The 27,893-nt window shown below is 43.9% G+C and overlaps 1 protein-coding gene across 1 annotated transcript in view; it reads right to left on the reverse strand.

Moving 5' to 3' along the window:
- The window catches only part of LOC147716744 (dehydrogenase/reductase SDR family member 4-like), a 146,641-nt gene that overhangs the window by 68,749 nt on the left and 49,999 nt on the right, over window positions 1–27,893 (reverse strand). Inside the window, exons 4-7 of the mRNA XM_086923686.1 lie at window positions 14,753–14,854; window positions 13,980–14,050; window positions 13,454–13,505; window positions 7,972–8,106 (exon numbers count right to left, since the gene is read on the reverse strand). Of these exons, the coding sequence (XP_086779812.1) occupies window positions 7,972–8,106; window positions 13,454–13,505; window positions 13,980–14,050; window positions 14,753–14,854 (360 nt within the window). The remainder of the gene's footprint in view (window positions 1–7,971; window positions 8,107–13,453; window positions 13,506–13,979; window positions 14,051–14,752; window positions 14,855–27,893) is intronic.

Raw genomic sequence — 27,893 nt, forward strand, 5'->3', positions numbered from 1 at the left:
CACAGGTTCAGCCGGGGTCCGGGACTAGCAGTAAGATGGCCGCCGGCCCTCCACTCAAACGGCACACCAGCCACGTCGGAACAGGGCAGGCAAGGCTCACCTCACCCTCAGAAGGTGACCAGGTAGGTCGAGCAGCCCCCCAAATATGTTTAAAAGTTTTTAAAATGTCAGACAGAGAAAATACACATGCTCGAGAGCGCGAGCCTCCAAGTGTGCAAAAGAATTAAAAACGATTCTTTTTTTAAAACAATTAGCACACCAGTTTGAATTCAATTATGAAATTATGGCCACAAAGCGAAGCGGGTCTGTATGGGAGCTGCCACCAACCCACACTAGCCGCCTATGGCTTACACATAGAGCCTTGAACAGGATTCGCTCCTTGATTGGCAGCCATTGCAGGGCAGCCAGGGCCCTTCTGGAGGGGGCTCTCTTAGGTAGCATTAGAACCATGCAGGCCGCTGTGTTTTGGATATTCTGCAGCCTCTGTATGCAGTTGACATTAGAACCCAGGTAATGGACATTTCCATAGTCCAGCCGAAAGGTTACCAAGGCATGGACAATGGTTTTCCTCGCTGTAGTGGGCAGCAATTCCAGCGTCTTGCGGAGACCACGCAAGACTCCAAAACATGTGCCTGCCACCCGCCTTGTATGGTGCTCGAACCAGAGCTTGGGGTCAAGCCACACCCCTAGGTTCTTGACCTGTTCGCTGGGCTCTGGGGTCGGGCCCACGGTTTGTGGCTACCAAGCTGATGTCCAGACAGAGGGGGCTTTACCAACCACCAGCACCTCCGTCTTGCTCCCGTTCAGTTTGAGGCAGTTGTTGGCCATCCATACTGCTAGTTCCTGCATGCATGAGTTGAAGTTGCAGGCTGCCTTATTGCCATCCTGCGCAAGGGATACAACCAATTGCGTGTCATCGGCGTACGACACGACTTCAGAGTCTGGTATCGTTGCTCTGACCTGATCAATTCGATCTGTGCATTATTTTGAGGCAGCGCTTTTTTAACTTGTATGTGCATTTAGTTTTGGCAGCGCTTTTTAACCTGTAAGTGCATTCATTTTAGACAGCTTGTTTTTAAATTGTAAGCGCTCTCACCGGGATTCTCTGTGTGAGCACGCTGGTACTTCTGTGCATTCGACATTACCAGGCTTCGCATTGCGCCCTCCCGGTTTCACTTTCTAGCCACCCCACCATCTTGTTGTTGTGCTTTTCCCCTGGCCCGCCTCCACGTCCCCGCCTCCCAGCTGACCCTCCCACGCTCCGCCCCCTCCACCACCTATGTTAGTCAGATGGTTCCACGCGCAGCGTCCACGCGCTACGGCCGCGCCGAAGGTGTGCCAAAGGTAAGCCCGTCTACGCCCGTCCGCGCCTGGACCGCGCCCAGCGCCAGACCCCCTGGCCCTTGCTTTGCCCAGCCCTCCCGCCTTACCTACGATGCCACCACCCTCCTAGCCCTTAACCCCGGCCGCTCCCCCAACTGCGTCCAAGCCGCTCCTGGACACACCCATGGACCTTTCTCATGCTACTCCTGCAAATTCATCGGCACCGTCAACAACTCCGCTACGATCACACCACAGATTCCCCACCCCAACAACCTACAATGCATCTTGCTCAACACCCGATCGGTCCACAGGCACGCCATTGACCTATGGAATCTACTAGACACCATCTCTCCGGACGTCGCCTTCCTAACAGAAACATGGATGAACGCCTCTTCCGCCCCAGACATCACCATAGCCATCCCAGAAGACTATAAGATCATACGCAAGGACCGTACCGGCCACACAGGAGGAGGAATCGCTATCGTCCATAAGAAATCCATCCACATCTCAACCAGCTCTGACGTCAATCTCGCCAACCCTGAACACCTTCACTTCCAGATCCACATCGACCCCAAGACCACACTCAGAGGCACCCTCCTTTACAGGCCACCAGGACCCCGCGCACAATTTAGCGAGGACATCACGGACTTCATCACTCCACACGCGCTCCCCTCCAAAGATTACATCCTTCTGGGAGACCTCAATTTTCACCTTGAAAAGAACAACGACCACAACTCCACCACCCTTTTGGACAACCTCGCCAACCTCGGACTTAAACAACTGGTCACTTCCCCCACCCACATCGCAGGCCACACTCTCGACCCTATCTTCACCTCCAGCAATCATGTCTCCTTCAGCCACACTACGGCTCTCCTCTGGACTGACCACAGCTGCGTTCACTTTACCTACAACAAGCCCAAACCCAACAACCACCCACAACCAACTCTGCAAAGAAACTGGAACAAAATCACCATCGACCAGATCTCCTCATCGCTTCTTCTAAACCCCCCAGCCTACTCCTCAAACCCCGACCAAGCCGCCACCAACCTCACCCTATGGTTATCCAACAGCGCCGACATCCTAGCACCACTGAAAAAACGACAAAGCAAACTTGGCAGCAAGAAGGCCTCCTGGTTCAACGATGATCTTAAGAAATCCAAGAAACTCTGCCGCTCCCTTGAGAAGGCCTGGAAAAAAGACCCATCCACCAGCACCAAGGACGCCTTCAAAAACGCCACCCGCATTCACCACCAACTGATCCGAAAGGCCAAGAAAACCGCCTTCAAGGACCGACTAGATAACAACGCCCACAACAGCAAGGAACTTTTCAACATCGTCAAGGAATTTACCAATCCCTCGGCCCACTCTAACGACATCACCCCCTCTCAAGCCCTCTGCGACTCCCTAGCTTCATTCTTCCACAACAAAATTGCAGACATCCACAACAGCTTCGACAACCAACCCGGAGACCAACCCACCCAACCATCTGCTGGACCTTCACCCCCCTCGAACATCCTTAATGACTGGAACCCAATCTCCACTGAGGACACTATCCGCCTGACGAACTCCATCCACTCAGGATCCCCCACAGACCCATGCCCTCACCACATCTTCAACAAAGCAGACTCCATCATAGCACCGCACCTCCGAGACGTCATCAACTGCTCCTTCAACTCCGCCACCTTCCCGGAAAGCTGGAAACACGCTGAACTCAGCGCCCTTCTGAAAAAACCCACAGCGGACCCCACCGAACTCAAAAATTACCGCCCCATCTCGCTCCTTCCATTCCCGGCCAAAGTCATCGAGAAAGCTGTCAACAACCAGCTCGCCGCCTTCCTCGAAGCCAACAAATCCCTCGACTCCTCACAGTCCGGCTTCCGAGCAAAACACAGCACTGAGACCGCCCTCATCGCAGCAACAGACGACATTCGAACTCTACTGGACAATGGAGACACAGTCGCCCTCATCCTCCTCGACCTCTCCGCAGCCTTCGACACAGTCTGCCATAGCACCCTTCTACAGCGCCTCAGAAACATCGGAATCCAAGGAAAAACACTAGAATGGATCACCTCGTTCCTCACCGGAAGAACCCAGAGAGTCCGCCTTCCACCATTCAAGTCAGTGGCCACTGAAGTCATCTGCGGCGTACCACAAGGATCTTCACTCAGCCCCACCCTTTTCAACGTATACATGAGCCCCCTCGCGGCCATCGCCCGCCAACACAACCTCAACATCATCTCCTACGCGGATGACACTCAACTGATCCTATCACTCACCAATGACCCTAGCACCGCCAAAACTAACCTACACGAAGGAATGAAAGAAGTATCCGAATGGATGAAACACAGCCGTCTGAAACTGAACTCAGATAAAACAGAAGTCCTCATCTTAGGTACCTCCCCCTCCGCATGGGACGACTCTTGGTGGCCAAAAGCCCTTGGAAAAGCACCCATCCCGACAGACCACGCACGGAACCTGGGCGTCATCCTGGATTCCTCACTTTCAATGAACAGACAAGTCAACGCCGTCTCCTCATCCTGCTTCAACATTCTTCGCATGCTCAAAAAAACATTTCGTTGGATCCCCACCGAAACTAGGAAAACGGTCACCCACGCTCTGGTCACGAGCCGACTGGACTATGGAAACACCCTCTACGCCGGTACTACCGCTAAACTCCAGAAAAAACTCCAACGAATCCAAAACGCCTCAGCCAGGCTCATATTAGACATCCCGCGTAAAGAACATATCTCTGGTCACCTGAAAAACCTCCACTGGCTTCCCGTCAATAAGAGGATCACTTTCCGGCTCCTAACCCACGCACACAAAGCACTCTACGAAATCGGACCAGAATGCCTCAACACACGACTGTCCTTCTACACCCCCTCCCGCCAGCTACGATCATCCAACCAAGCCCTTGCCACCGTACCTCGCATCAACAAAACCACCATGGGAGGTAGATCCTTCTCCTACCTGGCAGCTAAAACCTGGAACTCACTTCCCACTTACCTTCGCCTTACCCAGAACCACCTAGCATTCAGAAAGCAACTTAAAACGTGGATATTTGACAAGTAATTCCGCACCCCTCCTCAAGCGCCTTGAGACCCTCTGGGTATGTAGTGCGCTATATAAATTTTCTGACTTGACTTGACTTGACTAACGCCAAACTTCCCTGCAATCTCTGCCACAGGAGTGTCATAAAGATTGAATAGCGTTGGACTAAGGGTAGATCCTTTGGGCACCCCCTGTTTCAGCCCGATGCTCTTTGACAGATAAGGTCCCTGTGTTACATGAAAACTGCGGTCCCGCAGGAAAGATTCCATCCAGTCCAGAGCTTTGCCACCCACTCCTCCCCTTCTTAGACATTGTAGCAACATTATAAAGTTTACCAAACCACATTAGGTAAAGCGAATGTCATATCTTTTCTGCCCTGTTAGATGCAGGGTTACAGAATGTTGTTTTTCAATCTGTAATGCATTGCTTGTGATACCAAGCATACAGTATCTGGTTGATTGTGGCGTTGGTTAAAATTATTTGTTCCTCCTTTAAGTTTACCAGGTGTGGATTTGCTGCTTTTCCCTGGTAGGAGTCACAACAAAGAATTTTTCATTTCTATGCTTTCCCATGTGTTCTCTCTTGCCTTCACTAATGCAAACTATGCCTTGTTTCTCAAATTCCTTGTTGATTCTCTCCAGGGTTTTTCTCTTAGTCTCCATCCAGCAATATTTTTTGACTCATCATTAACATTGTGTGATCGTACCTTAGGCCTGTACACAGTTTCTTTATAGTCGCAAATCTACACTCTTCAGGTTAGTTGCCTGTTCTCTGCACACATTCCTGTTCTCCTTTTGTCTCACCCAGCCATTCTCTATTGGGTTCTTTAGAGCTCTATTTTTCACATTTTTTCCAGTTTGTCTTTTTAAGTGCCCCTGGGATCTTGTGTAGTGAGTCAGTGATCAACCAGCAGTGACCTCGGTGCTCTTGTTAATTTCAATTTCATTTGTATGTTTTTCCTGCATTTGAAAGGTTTTATAATCTATATCATAGATGCCGGTTCCAGGTCTGCAGTACTGTATGCTCTTAATTTACCAGCAGTGCTGAGACTTGCGTTTGTGTGTGGTCACCTCTCTCTGGGAGCACTAACAGCTTTTCGATGGAACTAGCTTCAAATAACTCCATCCACAGTGAGAAACTGCAATGCGGAGGTCCCGCCACAAATGTGACCCCCCCCCCCCGGCCACGAGTGCGGGCCCACCCACAGTGTGTGAATGTATTCAAACCCGTGCCCCCCAAATTTCATAAAAAGCTGTGTGTAAACTGATAAACTTGAATTATCTGCATACCACCTATATTTATTTATTTTGAGAGTTTTATATAGCGCAAACAAGATCTTTGAAGATATCAGAGCGCTTTACAACAAGGGGGGAGTAAAAACAAGTGAGCAATTAACAAGCTTTTGAGCGACAGATAGTTGAGGTAGTAAATGGGTGGTAAAAAATAAAGTAGATAAAAGAGGGAGCATAAACAATCAGTTAAACAATAATACAAATAGTCAATCTGATAAACAAGTATTACAAATAGTCAGGAGTCTCAAAAAGTTCCAAAGTTAGGTACATGTTCAGGTGAATTTAGCCATGAGGATAGCTTTCACTTCTTTCTTAAAGAATGTAGTGGAGGTGATAAGTCTGATTTCTGGAGGGAGTGAATTCCAGATTCTGGGTGCCATTCTTGAGAAGGAGCCTTATATGTTTTTTCCTTCCGGAATCTAAGAGGTTTCAGAAGGAGATTCTTTGAACTTCTAGTGGATCTTGAGCCACCAGAGATTGTCAGCTTCTGAGTAAGGTAACCGGGTGATCTGTGGTGTATAGCCCTTTGAGTCATGCATGCAATTTTCAGATGTATTCTGGCCTCAAAAGGCAGCCAGTTCAAGGATTTTAGGTCAGGGGAAATATGTGAGTGTTTTTTTGATCCAGTGATAAGTCTCGCTGCAGCGTTCAAAGAAGCTCTCAGGGGTGCAGTTGTAGATAGGGGGAGTCCACAGAGGGCGACGCTACCGTAGTCTAAGCGCGGCATGACTAGGGCTTGTACTGCAGTTTGGAAGTCCTTGGCTGGGAGGAAGGGTTTAAGTTTCCTCAGGGTATTGATTTGGAAATTAGCTCCCTTAGTTGCGTTGCTGATATGCCGTTGCATGTTGAGATTGGTGTCAAGTGTTATGCCTAAAGATTTCGCTGAGTCCACGATGGTAGGTTGGATATTGAGTGCAGTAAGAGGCCAGAGGAGTCAATTCATTGTACCTCAATGTGCGAGTCACCCTCCCTGGGTGCCAGACCGCGGACGGAGACGTTTATCACATGCGGTGGGATTGCTCTAAACGTAATGAATATTGGCAACAAATCACACTCCTAGTTACCCCGGGAACGCATAGGAACATAGACTGCTCAGTGGAAGCTTGCATTTTAGATGCCTTCTCCCACCTCAAAGACAGGAATATCACAAGCAAATTTACCAATGTGTCATTTGTCATAGCGAAAAGGCAAGTGGCAATGAGCTGGAAGAGAACAGCGGCTCCATCCATTCCGCAGCCTGAGGTGAGTAGTCAGAGTATCCGAAGACAAGGAAAGGGTTACCCAGAGATGTAAATGATTAGCTTCGGTCCCCAGCCATTAGCTGCTGGATCTCTAGGCAGACGTTCATGTCCGTCTCCATCACTCCTCTCTAACCCTGACAGGGAACAGTATATATAGAAATTATACCACGGTGCTTGAGTCACAGGACTGTAGAGTTGAGTACCGCAGCACATTGTTTAATAATGAATACATTAACAAGTTGTTATAATTTATATTTGTGTTCTTTCTATTTTCTCTTGTGACTAAGATGTTGATGAGTCATTGCAGGACAGATCTTCTAGTGATTATTATGCACAGGGACAAACTTTCCAATATCAATATTATGGAAATGTGCACCTACCCAAGAGGACTAATGTGTGTGTTGGAAGATACAAAGACACCGATTTTGCATTAGGTTGTACAATGCGCAGCCTGACTCTGTTTTGTTATGCAAAACAATAACATTGTGGTTTTAAAAATAACAAGTAAAAATACCAGTGGTGCACTCACACCATCTTGATGGGAGGCAGCAGGGCGTGACCTCCAGAATGGTTCCTTCTCTTTCTGACATGCATGGCCTTTGCGTCACTTATAGTGGTACCCAGGGGCACTTCACTCACTCCTTCCAGAATTTTGCCTGGGACACACCAGTCATTCTCTGTGCTGAAAGGGGCTGTTCACTCAATCCCAGGCCCGGGTGCCAACTCTTTGCACAGGAGGAACTTTATTTTACATACAACTTCGGTTTTGGGGTTTTCTCTGTCTCTCCTTGAAGGGCAGGGGAATCTCCAACCAACTAAAGATAATTTGTAGCTTCAGGTACTCCTCTCATATGCAGGGCTCCAACAATCACAATGCACCAACAGATATTTTAACAAAGTAAAATCAATCCAAACCCCACTTGCTGTGATGTTTATCAGCTTACCCATATATCTGCATCTGTTTGATAATTGCTTTCCAATCAGCCATCAATCACCCCCCACAAACAACAAACCCTAACTGATCCTTTTCTTACCGTCTTCTACTGTTGTGCCCAGATACTCACCACACTGCCGAACTTGGTCCGCACGAGCCCTGGTGCCACACAGTTCACTCTAATATTCATGGGTGCTAAGGATGTTGCAAGAACTTTGGTTAAACCGAAGAGGGCGGTCTTACTGATACTGTAGATCCCAATTTTCTGAGAAAAGAGAGCGAGAGGAAAAAGGTAATGTTCATGAGGGAAAAAGAAACAGATTTGTGAAAATAACATAAGTGCCTTTGCAGTGGATTCCCCATCATCTGTGCTAAGTGACACTAAGTGAAGCAAATTAAAAGATACCAAGATGGTACCTTAATATTCACTAAATCCTCTAATTGAAGTCATCTCAGAATGCCTCTGGAAAGATAGTGCATCTCTGTCTCCCATAATCTAGGCATTTACCCATGTTTGGCTTGTTTCTCCTCTTTTCCGCATAGCAGGTACACGCTAATATGCCTGAGCCTGTGTAGTGTGTGAGGGTTTTTCTGACTTGCCACTAATTATATGATTAAGACCACCCCCTGCTGTAGACTGAATGTCATACTCTGATCTTTATTATAGAGCATACTCTCTGACACAGAAAGGGGGCCAGCTTAGGGTGTTTCACTGACTGAATGGAGAAAAACAAGATTGTTACACCAAGGAAAAGGGTGACAGCCATGTCGAAAGCTAAGTTATGACAACATACAATACTTTGGGCAAAATGTACTTAATTTAGTGTTTGCGATTTTCAATTAGCAATTTTCTTTGCGATCGGCTATTAGGAAATCACAAACTGCGATGTACAACAGTTTATTTCACACTGTTAGCGATTCGCAGTGGATCGCAAATGGACTTGCCACATCAATATTCATGAGGCAGGTCATAATTTGCGACCCATCGTAAATGGCTAGAATCACAGGGATGTTGGCCTGCTGGGCGACTTCAGGCCTGAACAGCGTGTTGATGCACGGGAGGGAGTCGCTACCCCAGAGGTTTGCGTCTAACAGCCAAAACAGTTCAGCAATGCGGCGGGACTGGCGGGTCTTAATAAAAGAACAAGCTGTGAAGATGCGGGCACAGTGAGATACATGCAAGTACGCTTTATCTCAAGGCGCGCCTAATCAATAATATCGTCATGTTCAATGTAATATATAAGAAAAATGTGGTCATCCCCCTTGTTTTCTCGTGTCTTGATGAGGCAGAAAATAGTCTGAAGGGCGAAACGCGCCAACCATTTTTCCCTTTGACAGAAAGAACAATCCACTGATATAAAAGAGGAATGTATGACTTTTCATTAAGGGGCTAAATAAAAAATTCTATGAAAAGATTGGGCCCCTTATTACGTATATTTGTGGTTGGATTTCAAATGTACATGATAGACGAATAGAACCAAAAACACATGCAAAAAGAGATGTATGAATATGTCCAGTAAAGAGTGACCATAATTGTGTATATAATTTTATATTTGTGTAAATGTTGTTTTGCAGATTGATCTTTGTCTTATAAAAAGAAAAACAAACAATAAGAAAAAAGAAATAAAATAACGCCAATGTATAGGTTTTGAAATATATGGTTTTGTGAGTCTTTCAAATAATTGGTGCCATAATTAATTTAAATGGCTCGTCATACACATTTATTGTGTTTGGCATAAGAATGTTAGGTCTTGAGATGATTCCTGCACTCCTCTATTTCTGGTTATTCAGGGTCAGCAGCAGTGGAGGAGTGTCACCCCCCCCACCCCACCAGCAGCTGGAAAAATTGAAAAATAAAATGATAATAAGGCAGGTTTATTAGCATTTAATTTTTCTCTACCAATGAGTCTTGGGGCGGGGCATCACAGGGTGGCAGTCATGAGGGGGAAGGGTGAGCACAATGGTTCAGTGCGCATGACAGTTTGGCTGGTCGTCTCAGGCTGGTAAAAGCGTCACACGACGTGAAGCCGTCACCAACCCCAACTGCATTGCTGGGTTGGAGACAGCCGTCACAAACTCCCAGTCACCCTGGGAGTGCAAATCAAGGGCGCTCAGTCCAATTCTGATGCTGCCCTCATGATTGAGAGCAGCGTCAGGATTGGCTGCAGGGGATTCTGGGAGTCTGTGCTGGAGAGAAAGAAGAATGGCGATGCGGCAGGACTGGCAGGTAAGTTAGTCCCCCCTACCTCCCCTGCCCCTCCTACGCCCCACCATTTGGACACCAGTCGCTACTGGTGAGCATGCCACCATGTCTGTGATTGCTTTTTAAATAGAGCATTATTTATTTTTTTGAAAAGCAAACCGTTTTCCATAAAGGAAAACCGGCTGCATTTCAAAAAACAAAATGAAAAGTTTTCTTTTCATTTTTTAAGATTAGGCAGTGGTTCGTGGAACCATTGCCTGATCTTAAAAAATGCTTTCATCCACATTCACAAAGGGTAAGGGGTCCTTGGGGAACTTCTTCCCCTTTGTGAATGGGTTACCACCAACTTGAAGTTGGTATTAACTGTGAATGTTTTGTGACCGCTTTACTGGTTGTAAAACATTCCTACATACCAGTGCTATTCGGTATCAGGAAGGAATGCCCTAAACACGCCCCTACCTAATATTGAATCGCAAAAGCCAAGTTACTGAATCCCATTTGCCTTTTCTACATTGCAAATTGCAACCAGTAAAATGCTATGTAGATCTGGTCCTTACTATGAAACATGCAACGGTATCTTGTCTTAGTGATCTTGTGAGGATAGACCCAGGGCAAATGTGTGGACCACCAGTCACTCCAAATGCGAGTCTGCTTGAGGTCCCTAAGAAGTAATCCCAGACCCTGATCTGTAGTGGAAAAAAACTCGCAAAGATTCTTTGACTCTTTGGATTGAGGTAGATGAGAAAATAATGTCTAACTCAATGGAAGTAGTTTAGGGCGTGTCTAGGTAGAGTACAACACAAATATCACTGCTGCATTAAAGATGTAAATGTTCAGGCATGAGTTATGAGTTTGCGGTTACTCATAACTCAGGATATGAGGGGAAGCTAGAATTCCATTGTGTGGTTTAATGTCTGACGCCGGCTTGGTGTTAAATTCATTTGAAAGCCAGACTTAAAAACTTGTCAGAAGGTTTCTGAACTTCTTGTGCTTGGGTTCTGATCACGTTTCGCCCTCGTGAAGGATCCTTAGTTGATAAGGCGGGCGGATGCTGAGCCAAGCTTGCTAGTATGCATGTAATGGGGATCTATATTTTATAAGTAATCTGGACCTTTTCTCCAGTATGTTTTATGGACCGTACAGAGGACCTTGAAATTGACCGGAATGCCAACTGCACTCCAGCATAGTGATTTGAGGGCTGATTTGATATGGTCTTTCTTGCGGATGTCTAGGCTCATCTGTCTGTCTCATTTTGGAGCCGTTGTAGCTAGGGAATGGAGTAGACAAAGCCAGATGTGACAAGACAAAGGCTTTTATCAACTCCTCTCTGGTGTGTTGAGAGTAGAAGTATTTTTCTGAGCAAGCAGAGCTGGTCGGTGATACTGTACATCACTGGAATGCCGAGCAAACCATTGTTCAAGCCCCACAGGCTCTGGTGCAAATTAGAAGGCCCTAACTGCATACAAGTGAAGTTTTGTCAAATAAAATCGTTCTTCATCCGCAGCATCATTTCATCATCCCACAATTTGCTCTTTCAGGCACACATTTACGTACATCGCTGCGTCATACATCTTTCTCTTGCATGCACACAATGAAACACAAAACATATCCACAAGACGTAACTTAAGTCAGAAAGAAAATATAGGAAACCCAGAGGAGCAGCATCGTCTGGTAACAAGATACAATGTGCAGATTGACACACTCCTTCTTTAGGTTTTGCCTGCACAGCATTTGCGCTGTGCTTGTGAGATCTCTTGTATTAAAATATCTTAATAGGGGGCTCTTATCAGTTCCCAACGCCAAATTACTGTGTTCATTCGCTTTTGTGGGGAACTTTTTATTTTAACTTCCCCTGGCTGCACGCATTTACAATACTTCTACTAAAGCTGTTCATACTGTTTAAGCCTCATTCGCTGTCAAGATAAGACCTCGTCCCACAGGAAATGCAGACTGCTTCTAACAGTATGTTGGAATACTTGCTTTTTATTACAAATTGTGTAAAGCAGAACCTTTAGCCTTTGAACGTTTGTGGCATTTCCTGCTCATGCCTCAGTACCTTTCTTTGCACTTTGAAGGCATTATCAGATTGATTTTTTTAATCAATTTCTCATGAGTGTCTTCCTTCTAATGACCCATATGTGGCTTAAAAACTTAGCCATCGCACAGGCAAAGAGGGGGCCTGGTGTCCGACCTCAGTATTAGCAGTGCATCCCGATGGTTCCATGTGCCCAATTGGCGGCAAACTGGATTGAACCATTTGTCCCTGTGCTGCAGATAAACAGGGCATACAAACAGCACATGGGCTACATACTCCACCGGGGAATTGCAACCAGGGCAATTGCTTAGACTTGGAGGGTTAATGTACCACTTAGCTGTAACCTCACCGGAAGGGAGGGTACCAAACCTGAATTGAATATACACCATTCTGACCTGGGGGACTGGATTGTATCTAGGTATGTTTCCAGCAATCCAACCTGTTTATGGTACAGAAATTCCTCTGTGAGTTTCCCCTGCTTAGGCTTGTTAAACTCACGTTGCTATATTTTACAACTAAACAGGCAGTCATAAGTGCAGTAGGGTCAAGATTTCAATAGTGTAGCAGGTGCAGTGGCACCAGGAACAAAAGCTCCAGTCACCTTCTATTGCCTACTTAGTGCTGTTGAATACCACATGGCTCATATTCCTGTGTCCAAAGTTGCCACCTTGTGTCTGGATTCTGGGCTATATAGCAAGCAGTTCCACAGGGATCTGATCTATTTTCCGCCCGGCATCCCACCCCAAACTGTGGTCCCCAGGATGCAATATCTGCTCTACAGTGACTGGTAGTGGAACTTAACTACAGCATGTGCCCAAAATCCGCACCTCAAGGTCTGGGATGCACATCTTCATGACTCTTCCTGGCACACTTTGGCTTTTAATGGCTGGATTTCTCCTGAATATTATGACACCAAGCACATTATGGCCACTGTTTTATAGACCTTCAGTTAATCATCTCTTACAGCCAAAGCCAGTCACATCTGTCTCTGTCACTCAGAGAGAGAATGACATCCCATCTTCATTCAGGATATGCTAACCGTGTCACCCTTGAAGAGCATGCCTGAACGCTGCACCTCTGCACCCGTATACAGACAAAATACCGGGCCTCGCACAGTCTCCTGTAGGGAACCGGTCCTTGTTGCAGGGACCACCATCTGCTAAAACAGCAGACTTCCAACATACTTTACAGAGATCATCCTTACCTCACTAAAACGTTTTTGGGGAGCATGGATGCTTGTCTACCATATGGAGTTTTGAGGTGTTGGACATAAAGTGTGAACTTGTTGAGTGTTTTTGGCTTCCACAGGTAAGACATAACTCCGAGAACTAACTACGACCTCAACATTAACCTAAATATTGGCGATGTACTCACCGGCAGAGGGTTGTAGCCAACAACAGATGAGTTAAGCACAATGGATCCTCCCCTACAACAAGAGAAGTCCAAAGAAACCCAAATGAGTATTGTAGATCAGTAACACAACCTATACCAGCAAACATGTCATATTTGGGGTTGTCTCTCCTCATTCGTCGACTCCTCCCTCTCACACTGAAGCAGAGAGCTGCCTGCCTCTTAGAAGCGCTCTCTGCCCTTGGCATGTGTATGCCTCCCCCCACCTCTGTGGCGCTGGAGGCCTCCATCACAGTCAATCCTGAAGCCTGGGCTCCTTCTGCTCCAACAACATTCCCACTGATAGAGCTTGGTGGACACAGTCATGTTCTGAGGATTGCAACAAATCATATTCCGTGTCCTTCATTCATTCTCTCCCTCCCACCACCTGGAAAATGTTAGTAGAAGGGACTTGTAAAGAACATTTTGGAGTCATTGAGACAGACGGGCAATGCACTGCCCAATGCATTAGGTCAATTTGTCAACATCGAGCACTTGGCTCTGTCCTTACCCTCTCTTCTGCATGTGAGGGACTGCTATCTTCGCCATCAAGAACATCGACGTCACATTCACTTCAAAGACCTGCAATAACACATGGAGTGGGAGCATTAAACGAAAATACAGAACCAGAAAAGTTGTACTAGCAGCTCTTGGGTTTGGGGAGATGAGCAGCACCTGTGCAGTGACCCAACTGGCTGAGGCCACGGATGCTCCTGAGCTTTAATCCCGTGTGCACAGACAAGAGAGGTATTTATGTTATAAGGACCTCTGATCAGGGCTGGGGGTGCTGCTGGAAGCACCGCCTTAAAGAGCGTAATACTTCTTTCCCAGTGACACCCACTAGCTAGGACTGGGGTTGCTGCTGATCTGACTCTGGCCATGAGAGTTCAGGTCGCCACTTGGATGGCATTTTACCAGTATCACCAATATTTGTAAGTCAACGTTGATTAAAACAAAAAAAAAGGAAAATCAATTATATTTTTTCCCCTTACCAATATGTACTTAAAACAGGACATAGAGGAAGAAATCACTATAAAAAGTGTTGTATTGTTGCTATAATGGTTCTAGAATAACAAGTAAAGTAAATTCCTTTTAAGGTATCTTGTACATTACAAAATCTTTAAAAAAGAACACGTTTGGACTTTTCTCTTTGAAAGGTGGCACCTCTTTTGGGTGGTAAAGCCAGGTACTGATTTTACTATGTCTACTGGGATAGAATGAGTGGTACCCCATGTGCCCGTGCCATCCCCCATTCTCATATTCGCTCCAGGATGTCGGACGTACCTTGTTCCACATTTCGGCTGTTGAATCCAAGATATTTCCAACAAATGGATTGACTGCAACATTGGAAATAAGGTAGTCTATCCCGCCATACTGCTCCAGAGCCTAACCGCAAAGAAAGTATCAGGTTATGAGACATGTAACCAGGAGCCCTGACATTGTGGCTTTGTGTTTTGTCTGCTGTATCTGGTGACAACCGATGGGAAAAAAAATTCATATATATATATCGTAAAATCCACAGCGTCGGCCAAGGCAATCCTGTCCCCACCGCAGCAACGTAGACACGGACCAGTAATTTGTGCAGATTATTTTATTATTTGCAAACTGCCGCCATAACGTTTCACCTCCTCAGAGGCTTGTTCGCATGACAATGCGCTTCAAGTAAGCTACAGTTTATAAAGTGACCGTGCCAGAATTGAAAGTGCATCATGTGACAGTACTGATCGTAGACATAAACAAAATACTTTTGTTGAGCATACTCCGTTTACATCTATGGCCTCCATGAATTGTTATGTCATTATTTGTTGGATAGCCCGAATGTACATTGAATACTATTGTAATGTCCTAATGCATGATCATAGATAAATTAATATTTGAATATATAAATATAATAATGGCAGTCAAAAAAATCAGTTATCATAAAAGCAATTATTAAAAAAACATGTAAATAGAACACATTTCAAAAACTGAATGATCATTGGTGCAAAAAATGCAATTGTGCAAATTGAGTATGTCCACTGAAAGGCTGGTAATTTTATGTGCTTGTCGGCCAAGGTGAGCCTCCCCCTGTCCTCTCTGTGGAACTTTACTGGATGTAGTACCTACTATTGCATTTTATAGGGCTATATGTTCAACTTTCAGGCTCTGAATCCTAAATGAAGGTAAAGGAGACCAAGATAATTCTAGTGGAATCCACCCCCTGTAATTGTTGGTGAAATACCATACTTCACAAGTAGCGTGTCCAGCCTAATTCGTCTACTTTCCTGTGCCTATGGCCTCTAATTTACACTGGGTACTTGTTGGTGTCAAGTACTAAGGCCTATGACTTGTATATTTGCCGAATATAATGTATGTGTATGGATCAATTACTGGATAAATCCCTGACTTGATTTTGTGGATCGTCATAGTTCTGCGAGAGATCTCGTCACCTACGAAGGACTGACACCTGTTCGAGAAGGCTGAAGTGTGTATTGTTGTAAGCAACTATGGTCTACTACAGTCTGTCATCTATACTGTGCAAAAAAGTGCTCATAAGGTGCTAAGTGTCAGAAAAACTGATTTAAAAACTAGGACTAATCCAACATCCGTTAGATAACAATTTTAACTAATTCCATAAATAGGTCACATGTTCCTGGACCACTCTGGAATGTTGTGACTATACCCTACTGTAAATGTAAGCTGTGAATGTCGGGTACCCCAGTATGTAACATGTATATATACATTGTAAAAATATATATAATGATTTTCAAATCGCTATGGAATATCTCATTATTCAGGAGACAGTAGTGAAGAGTAATGCCTCCGCATTGTTCCGTTCACGTAACTAAAAAAAGCAAGCTGCTACATCATTACATCAACAAACACCAGCTCATGGGTTGCCTTGCCTTAAAGATGACTAGAAGCTATGACTTGATGTAATATACTGGGGTTAGGATAGACATGTATGCAAATCCTCAGTGATGTTGAGGCATCCCGGGCTTTTGGAGTTAAGTTGAAGAATGTATTGAGTTTCTAGTTTTCGCAATTTAGACTCCCTGTCCCGGTCCCCGCCCCTTCTGCTGGCATTGACTGCATCTATAACAAAGTATTTCAAGCCTGAATTATTGCTGTTATGTTTCTCTTTGAAGTGCCTAGCTACTGGGAAAGTGTTATCATGGTTGGCTATGGCCCTGAGATGTTGTAATATGCGTTTGTGCACAGCTAGTTTGGTACTGCCCACGTATTTCAATCCACATGGGCAGAAAAGAATGTATGCAGCGAATTCAGTCTTGCATGTCAATACTTTGTTAATCTGATATTCCTTGTGGGTGAATGCATCTTTATACACTTTGGTATTGATGCCATGAATACATGATTTGCATATCTTGCATCTATAAAAATCCCTGTTTGTCTGCAACCAAGAGTTTTTTTCTACAACCTCGGGCTGGTGTTAACTAGACGGTCTTTCATTGAGGGTGCTCTGCTATATGTTAGCGATGTTGTGCGAGGTATAGTAGGACCAATGACTGGGTCATTCAAAACTATTGACCAGTTACGGTTGATAATTCTGTATATGTCAGCATGTTGTTTGTTGTAGCTGGTAATGAACCTTAAAGGGCCTGGTTGTTTCTTGACTGAATTGGCGATTGTCCCCTCATTCTCCCTGTCCTTTTGTTCTTCATGACTGTATGTGCTGAGGAGCTTGTGTCTGTCTAATGTCATAGATTTAGTGATGGCAGTATCAATAGATTTTTCAGAATAGTCTCTCTCAAGAAATCTGGATTTACTGTCACATTGTGCTTTCATAAGGGCATTAATATTACTGCACACCCTCCTCAACCTCGGCATCTCCCCGTAGAGGATACTAGATATTAAATGGGCTGGGTGCGCACTTGTGGCGTGGAGAATCGTATTCCCCGCAGTACTCTTGCAATTCAATCTGGTTTCTCTTGTACCATTGTTGATAAAGACCTCAGTGTCTAGGAATGGGACTGATTGCTGGCTCATATTAACAGTGAATTGCAGGTTGATCTTATTGTTGTTGATATCCTTTACAAATTCCTCAGCTTGTTCCCTTGTCCCCCTCCACACAACAAACAGGTCATCGATGTATCGCAACCATTTCACAATGTTTTCATCCCATATTTTCTTGTACTTGACTTTGAGGACCAGTTCTTCCCAGCTGCCCATGTGGAGACAGGAGTATCCTGATGAAAAACTGGCCCCCATTGCCACATCCTGTAGTTGGCGATATAGTAAGTTGTTGTACATGAAAAAATTATTGGTTAAACAATGTTCCAACATATGAACAATTGTCTCTGTGAGAGGTAATATCTGACTGCCTTCAAGCCGTCCTCGTGCTTAATACTTGTATAAAGTGCAGAGACGTCAAACGTTAGCATCCAAGGGCCGTCTTCCCAAGTTACTTGTTGTACCTTCCAAAGAAAATCTCCTGTGTCCTGTACATATGATTCAAGTACTTTGACATATGGTTGCAAAAAATAGTCAATGTAAATTGATGTCTTTTCTAGCATTCCCCCTCTGGCTGATATTATGGGTCTGCCAGGTGGCAAGTCCTTGTTTTTATGAACTTTGGGGATAAAGTAAATTGTGGGAGTGATCGAATTCTCATTTTTTAGATATTTGAATTCATTTTCCGGTAGAATTGCTTTGGCTCGCCATTTGGACAATTTAGAATGGTACTCTTTATGTGCCAACTTCATAACTGTTGCCGAGGTCCACTCATAGCACTGTCTATCGTTCAATTGTGAGTATGCCACCTTGTCATAGTTGGATCGAGTGAGCAGTACGATGTCTCCTCCCTTATCACTTGCCCTTATTACCAGATCTTTCTTTTGACTCAATTTCGTGATGAGGGTTTCGTATTGTTGAGTTTGTTTATCATATTTCCGATTTTGATTTTGTACCTTTCTTTGAAACCGTTTTAGTTGATGCGTTACATTGTCATGGAATACATCTACTGTATCACAAGGCATAATGGGATTAAATGTTGACACTGGCTTGAATGGTGTGATGTCTGGAAATTGAATTGTGTTCTGTTCTCCCACTGTCATCATGTTGTCGTTTCCATGTGGTACTGAGTATACAGCACCTTCGGTTTCCCAAAGTTCAAACAGTTCGCTGGTGTCTGTTGCTTCTCATTTATCAGGTAATACAACAGAGTATCCTTATCCTAGATAAGGATACTCTGTTGTATTACCTGATAAATGAGATATAACTAATGGAGGTGAAAAGTGAACTGATCAGATTTTTGACCCACTGGAGGGTCAAATAGAGGCAGGGTAGATATATGAAGTGACAATGAGAATCAAACAGTACTAATTATGCCCACCAGAGGGCGAGCTTGAGGTGATGCAACATTCTAATGTGGCTTATAGATTCGGGATAACCAGAAATCCATAAAATCTCCACAACTAGAATTGCATAGTAAATGAGCTGTATCAAGTCATTATGAAAGGAATAATGTTTGTTCATATTGATTGTCGAAAGGCTACACCACATGTCCCACAGTGCTCTTTGTCAGGAACAGGAAGTGATGTCACTATCTGCATTTACTTTATTAACTCACTTGTAAAAAACATTGTGGTTTCCTTAACAGTCCCGTGAGCAAGGTCTCCGTAGAGACCGAAACGCATAGGGTGTGTAGCTGGCTTGGCTGTTATTAAAAAGCATTTGAACTACATTAAATGGCTGGACATTGCTGATCTGCTCTCGGAGTGCACGAGGAAATGCCCTGCGGGGAAAGGAATGACAATTGATTTGCGGCTGCGCTCTGCCACACCTTTGATGCACCGCCATAGAGCGCCCGGGAGCCTGAAAGCGGGCCACTTTTGAAAAGAATATATACCACCCCACGGAGCTCTGATATAGAGCAGCTGATACACGGCATAAATAGGGAGATTTGGACACACCCATGCTTCTCTGAACCGCCATAGCCTCTGAGGAAGTGCTAAACGAAACGCGTCAGGCTGCGGTTTCCTGCTGTAATAGACTGCAAAGAGGGTTGCTCATACCATTAAAGACGCTTTTACGGGGAGAAGCGGATGTGTGCAGTGTGCTGCTTACTTTTGGTAACCCCACGGAGCGTATATATATATATATATATATATATATATATATATATATATATATATATATATATATATATATATATATATATATATATATATATATATATATATATATATATCCAAAACCAAAGTATACACCGCGCGTAGCAATCACAGCCGGCACAGATACACCAAGCACGGACCAAGTTTTTCGGCATTCAGATCTTTATTCGCCTGTCGATTTCATGACGTTTCGGCACCCCTGTGCCTTGCTCACATGACAGCGAAAGTGAGTGAAAGTAACTTATTTAAAGTGCAAGTGCTCAATATTGATTGGATGAAAAAACACACCAATGGGAATGAACAACATATTGTAAAGGGGGACAATAACTGTAAAATACAGTGGCAAAACAGAATAACACTTAAATGAAATGTGTTATTGTGTTGATATATATATAAAAACATAATACCTATAAAATATATACATACTATACATGCCTGTAAAGATGCACACATATAAACACTACAAGCTATAATGTCAAATGGATATTTTTGTTAAGTGCATCTAATTATAAATTATCAAGCTAAACACTTATATTAAAATACCTCATTTGCAACATATTCATAAATTGATAACAGGACCAGAATAATTGGTCCCTATGACTATGTAAATACAGTGCATCTATTAAGTTTATAATGTCTGTCCTGTGTCCAACCCTAATACATTCTCGTGTTGTTTAATATTAACATCCACTAGTGATATTGCTTTATCATCTCTAACCACCTCACAAAAATAGATAAATTTGACTTAATACTAATTATTCTATCCACATCTATTACCAAAAGTGACGTGTGCTCAAAAATAATTCTTATTTTTATTTATAATTTTTATGTAGTCTTTTTCTCAGAGATTTTTATTCATTCCATTTCTCCCTATTTAAATTCAGAACTGCTGAAGAAATTAATATACCCTATCATTACACTAACCTATTTAACTGAGCCCAGTTAAATACATGTTTATCAATACTTGTCACTGGCGGAGGACACATGATCAATGCAGGATATGTCAACTAAACATCATACAAAAAGACCTCATAATGTTGGTGCGTTACTACAAAAGTTCTATATGGGTGGTTTTGTGTAGACAATTTTACAAACTTAAATCGTGCTCCGCCCATGCAGAAACAATTGCCTTACATGTTTAATCCATATTGTATAGCTGACTGTAGGTGAATGAAAAATCATATAATACGGATAAGTCCTCCACACATACTAGAGGCTAAACCTCAATGATGGAGACATTTTGGGGTGTCCACAACAGGAGCTGTTGAATAAAACAACAAGAGGAGTATTCATTAGATCTACAAAGAATACCAGCTTCTACCATGAGACATCATATACATCATATACATCCTATACACTCAAAGGCAAGGCTACTCTCTATGATTATTTGTTTCAGAGACACTGTGATTTAATTTAATGTAAACAGGTGTATATGTCTTCCGTCACATTAAGACCTCCTGGATGTTTACTGTTTAGTTGCAGTATATATCTTGTCTCGAGTTTTCTCAATTTTGCCTCTCGGTTCCCACCCCTTCTGCTGGCCAACACAGAATCTACCACAAAGTATTTGAGATCTTTATTGTCACTGTTGTGGTGGGTCTTAAAATGCCGTGCAACCGGATAAGTATTATCCTGGGTTGATATAGCACGTAAATGTTGGTGTATACGTCTGTGTACAGGTAACTTTGTGCTGCCCACATACTGTAGTGGGCATGTACACTCCAAAATATATACGGCAAAATCCGTTTTACACGTGAGGGTTTTCGTGATCTTATGTTCCTTGTTACAGAACCCATCACGATAACTGGTACGATTGATTCCATGTGTGCATGCTTTGCACGAACTACATTTATGGAATCCTCCCTTATTTTGGAACCATACTGTTTTGGCAATGACCTCAGGTCCAGTGTGCACTAGTCTGTCTCGCATATTGGGAGCCCTGCTGAAAGTGATGTTTGCCCGTTTCGGAAGATTGTGTCCTATTATAGGGTCTTGCAACACTATGGGCCAGCTTTTATTGATGATTTTTCTAACCTCTTTATGGTTGGAGCTATAACCAATTATAATCCTGAAGGCATCACCTCCTACAGCAGGGATGTTGTCCGTAGAGGTTTTCTCAGTGATGGTATCAGTGGATAAGTTACTTTTATTCAGTAGGGATTGGCGATCAAGTTTCTTGGTTTTATTGATTGCCTCTTGAATGGTTTTCTGGCTGTAGCCCCTTGCCCTGAATCTTATTGCGCTTGCCTCTTGGGCTATCCTTAGATCCTCCTCGTTGCTACACAGTCTGCGTAAACGCAGCATCTCCCCATACGGGATGCTCATAATGAGGTGGTTTGGGTGTGTGCTCCCTGCATACAGTGTAGTATTGCCTGCAGTACTTTTGCGGTATAGTTTCGTTTCCAAAGCATTGTCTCGTATGTATACCATAGTGTCTAGAAAGGGTACTTGCTGTTGACTTATTTCAGCAGTAAAGTGGATATTGAATTCATTGTCATTTAAACATTCGATGAATTTCATTGCCTCCTCCTTTTTCCCTCTCCACACTACAAACAAGTCATCTATGAACCTGTGCCAACAAATGACATGGTTCGCCACTTCAAGTTGGAAACGAGCCTGGAGGACCAGTTCTTCCCAAGCTCCCATGTGAAGGCACGCGAAGCTTGGAGAAAAACTGGCCCCCATAGCCACACCCTGCAGTTGTCTGTAAATTAGACTGTTATACATAAAGATGTTATGAGTGAGGCAAAACTTCAACATAGAGATCAGCATTGCATTATGTACATGAAATTTCTCATCCCTCCTCCCCAAGTAATACTCAACAGCTGCCACACCATCAGAGTGGCGGATACTCGTGTAGAGGGATGTCACATCAAGGGTAATTAGCCAATCACCCTCTCGTACCTGTATGTTGCTGATTTTTGACAGGAAGTCCCCCGTATCCTTGACATAGGATTTTAATCCTTGAACATAAGTCTGGAGGAAATAGTCTATATAGATTGATGTTCGTTCCAATAGACTCCCCCTGGCTGAGATGATGGGTCTGCCAGGGGGATTGTTCCTGTCCTTATGGACCTTAGGGATGAAATATAGGGAGGGTATCACTGGATGGTCCGTTTTGAGATATTCATATTCGGACTTGCTAAGTAGTTCTTGTGATTTCCATTTTAGCAGGGAAAGATAAAATTCATCTTGCATCTTCCTAATTTCATCCCCCTTGAGTCTTTCATAATGGTCCCTGTTGTTGAGTTGCCGATATGCCTCCTTGTCATAGTCTGCTCTAGTAAGGAGCACAATGTTACCCCCTTTGTCACTGGGGCGGACAATTATTTTGTTATCTTGCTTGATTCTTTTCACCACTGATTCAAAATCCATAGTTGTTTGATCATATTTGTACTTTGTTTTGCTGATTTTGCCATGCAGATCCTTAAGGTCGCTCACTAAATTTTCTTGAAACACGTCAATTGCATCACGAGGCATGATAGGGCAGAACGTTGATGGGGGTTTAAAAGGGGTAAGTGGCATTGATATGGATGATGTTATTGAGGGCACTGTTGTTGGTCTGCTACTTTCGCTTGCATTATTGCTGAGAGAATCATAGCCTTCATTACTCCATAAAGTATCAAGTTCCTGAGTTAAGGAGAAATTTTGTTCTGCATCACAGGTGGTCTCAATTTTGCTGTCCTGGCGCATTTTATGAAACTTTTTTAATTTCAGTTTACGTGTTGCTTTATAAATGTCTACTCGTGTAGCTGCATAGTTCATGTTGGTTTTGGGAGCATAAGATAAACCCAATCGTAGGACATTCTCCTCCCTATTAGTTAATGTCATAGATGTTAAATTAACTATTGTTTGATCGGTGCAGTCACTCATTTTTTGTGCCATTGACCCCTGCCCCTTCTCTTCTGTTGGTTCGTGTTGCCTTGATTTTGACCTCGCCCTTGCCCTTGCCCCCCTCCTTCTTCTGCGGGTGTAATTTTTCCATTTTCTTTGTAATTTTTTCTTGTCCCTGGTCTTAGGGAACGGAGGCGTTCCTCGCATAAAAAAATAATTTCCTCGCCCGGAGATGGTTTCTTGCCTGTGGTGTCGTTGTTTCGCATTTCCTCCTCATTTTCACTCCCTGGTTCTGAACTGAAATCGGCTGCTGTAGTGTCCCCAGCATTTACTTGTGCTTGTTTGTAATTCCTTTTTCCTTGTGCTTTTTGTTGTATACCAACAGCCGGTTTTCTCACTACATCGTATTTTCTTGAGAAAGTGAAAATTTGCCCCAGAAGATAGTCCTGTCTGTCTCTTGCGAACTTGTACGTTTTCCGCGCAATTATTTTTTCCTCTTCTTTTTTTAGGCGAATAGACATTTCTTTTAAGAGCTTTGTTTTTTCCTCGGATTCGCCCAATGTATCAAGTTCCTCATTCATGACAGCTATCTCCTCTAGTAATTTTGCTCGATCTATTTCAGCATATTTAATAAGAATCAATACTGAGCGCCTCGATGCCTCCAAATTATTTTCCGCCCATTCACGCATCAAATCAGGGTTTGGATTTTATATATAAACATGCAGGGACCCCCAGTGGGTCATGCGCAGTGCGTTTCATTGGTATGTTGCATTTTGGGATCTTGAGTCCCAATCGGAGGAACATTGTTGCTCACAGTGAGCTCCATGCGATGCTGCTTGTGAGAAAATCTTCAATACCTTAGTAGGACCCCATGTTTAAAGATCTTAATTGGAGTCATCTGTGCGATGCTGGAGTTTGCCCATGATGAAGAGGCTCGTCCTCGAAACGCGTCGGCGAAGAACTCACCTTAATTGGAGATGCTGGCTTTCCCGTAATAAAGAACCTGTTGGTAAACTGCTGCCAGTGCACCCTTAATGCTTTCGGGCTATTGCTGAACATATATATATATATATATATATATATATATATATATATATATATATATATCACGCATCACGCGGCTACGCGATACGTCACGATGATGTTTTCGTTTGCGGCAATAGCGCAAACGGGGCGCTCACCGGTACGCAAACCGGGGCGCGGCAAAACTGCGTTTACCGGTAAGCGCATCGGCACGCGCCCCGGGAGCGCTCCGGGGCTAAAAATTTTTAACAAATAAAATAAAAAACATAAAAAAAATAGTATTACATAAATATACAATATTAAATTCATTATAAAAAATATTACATTTCATACCGAAAGAGATTTGTTATTAAAAAACCTATGAAATTCACTGAAAAAACCATAGGTTTCACACCAGTTATAGTTAGGAATTAGCATTTAAAAAACCTATTAAATTCACTGAAAAAACCATAGGTTTCATACCAGTTATAGTTAGCTGGAAATTTTACTGACATAAAACCATTGAAATTCCCATGTTATAGTTAGTTGGACTCACTATAACTTGCGCGTGCAATGCACTGCTGATGACGTCACATATTACATCACTCATGACATGGTCAGTGACATCACTCATGACATCACTGATGACACCATCCTTGTGACAGAGTGACAGACCTCCTTTCACTTTAATGTAACCCTTGAAACACATATTCAAAAATAGAAACTAATTTTTTTTTTTAAATGGAGATACCCATATCAGTTACAACAATCAATTCAGTAATTCCACCATCTATATACACATCTACTCATTCACAAACAGTTCTATATAGTCACTCATACATATACTCACTCATCATATGTAGTGATACACCTATACATCCTGTTACACACCAACAGTCATCCAAATGTTAGTCACACACATACTCACACATGCAAATAAACTATTGAACATCCATTTATTTGCATATAGAGCTATACACACACTACCACCTTACTTCTATTGAAATTTACACATATTTATTCTCTTAAACAATCACTTATAGAAACACATACTTATTTAAACAGGAACTCTTACAATCTCTTACTCTCACATATACTCACTTATATTCATCAATATTCACATATACTAGATTAAAACATATGTAGTTACTGATAAAGGCACTAGTGAGACAGTCATTCACTCACTAACATACACATACACACACTCATCCACCCATATAGTCCTGCACATATGCTGTCTTCAAAACACATACAGTCCCTCATGCATCTATGTGCTAAGTAATACCCCCACCAAACCATATAGACACTCATACTGATACTAAAAAAACATCTAATAACCCATATACATACACATGTAGCTACTCACCAACCCATGCAGCCACTTATACACAAAGTGAAACACTAATACATATATTTAAATATTTAAACATTACTCACTAATATTTATTTTTCAGAAAGACCCACATTCACTGGATGGTGTCATCAGTGATGTCATGAGTGATGTCACTGACCATGTCATGAGTGATGTAATATGTGACGTCATCAGCAGTGCAATGCACGCGCAAATTATAGTGAGTCCAACTGACTATAACGTGGGAATTTCAATGGTTTTATGTCAGTAAAATTTCCAGCTAACTATAACTGGTATGAAACCTATGGTTTTTTCAGTGATTGAAATAAAAATCCTGGTGTTGAACCTCCCTCCTTGAGTCTTGTTTCCGCATCAGGGCATAATTTATGGATTTACATGCGGCAGCCTGGCTGTAGGAAACTTGACACCACAACTCAGTGGGGCCGCTCAACAACTTGTTGACACCCCCACTCACACAGCCGGACACACGCTCGACCCCATCTTCACCTCCAGCAAGCACATCTCCTTCGATCGCACTACAGCTCTCCACTGGACGGATCACAGTTGTGTTCACTTCAGCTACAAAACCACCCTGACCCACAACCGTCCACAACCTATTCCTCGGAGAAACTGGAACAAAATCACCACCGACCAACTCCTCACATCACTCAGCCAAAACCCTCCCACCCTCTCTATGGACCCAGACCAAGCGGCCACCAACCTCAAACATTGGATTACCCTCAGTGCGGATGAATTAGCACCCCTGAAAAAGCACCAGATGAAATCAGCCAGCAAAAAGGCTCCCTGGTTCAATGACGAACTTAAAAAATCCAAGAAGCTATGCCGCACCATAGAGAAGAATTGGAGAAAAAACCCAACCTCAGACAACATGGCATCCCTCAAGACAGCCACCCGCAAACACCACCAACTGATTCGATCCGCCAAGAAATCAGCATTCAAGGATCGTCTTGACAACAACACTCATAACAGCAAGGAACTCTTCAATATCGTCAAAGAATTCACCAACCCCACCGCAGCAACTAACGACATCACCCCCTCCCAAGACCTCTGCAATGCGCTATCCTCCTTCTTCTACAACAAAATTGCCGACATCCACAACAGCTTCGAGAACTCTCCCAGCGATCAACCCTCCCCACCCCCTTCAGATCCTACTCCTCCAACTAACAACCTCAGCGCCTGGAACCCAATCACCACTGAAGACACCATTCACCTCATGAACTCAATCCACTCTGGCTCGCCTTCTGACCCCTGTCCCCACCACATCTTCAACAAAGCTGACTCCATCATCGCACCCCAACTCCGCGATGTCATCAACTGCTCTTTCAACTCCGCCACCTTTCCAGAAAGCTGGAAACACGCCGAACTCAGCGCCCTTCTGAAGAAACCCACAGCGGACCCCTCAGAACTGAAAAACTACCGACCCATATCCCTCCTCCCTTTCCCGGCAAAAGTCATCGAGAAAGCCGTCAACAGCCAGCTCGCCGCCTTCCTTGAATCCAACAACTCCCTTGATCCATCTCAAACCGGGTTTCGAGCCAAACACAGCACCGAAACCACCCTCATTGCAGCGACCGACGACATCCAAGCACTCCTGGACAACGGAGAAACAGTGGCCCTCATCCTACTCGACCTTTCCGCCGCCTTCGACACTGTCTGCCACAGCCCCCTTATACATCGACTCAGCAACATCGGCATACAAGGAAAAGCCTTGGACTGGATCATCTCATTCCTCGCTGGGAGAACTCAAAGAGTCCGACTTCCCCCATTCTACTCAGAGGCCACCGAAGTCATCTGCGGCGTACCTCAAGGATCCTCACTCAGTCCTACCCTCTTCAACGTCTACATGAGTCCTCTCGCCTCCATCGCGCGCCAACACAGCCTCAACATCATCTCTTACGCCGACGACACCCAGCTAATCCTTTCCCTCACCAAAGACCCCAACACCGCCAAAACCAATCTTCATGAAGGCATGAAAGAAGTAGCCGAATGGATGAAACAGAGCCGCCTAAAACTCAACTCAGACAAAACGGAGGTGCTCATCCTAGGATCTTCCTCCTCAGCTTGGGACGACTCTTGGTGGCCTTCAGCTCTGGGCACAGCACCC

This window comes from Lissotriton vulgaris, chromosome 5 (assembly GCF_964263255.1).
Source record: "Lissotriton vulgaris chromosome 5, aLisVul1.2, whole genome shotgun sequence".
Lineage (NCBI taxonomy): Eukaryota > Metazoa > Chordata > Amphibia > Caudata > Salamandridae > Lissotriton > Lissotriton vulgaris.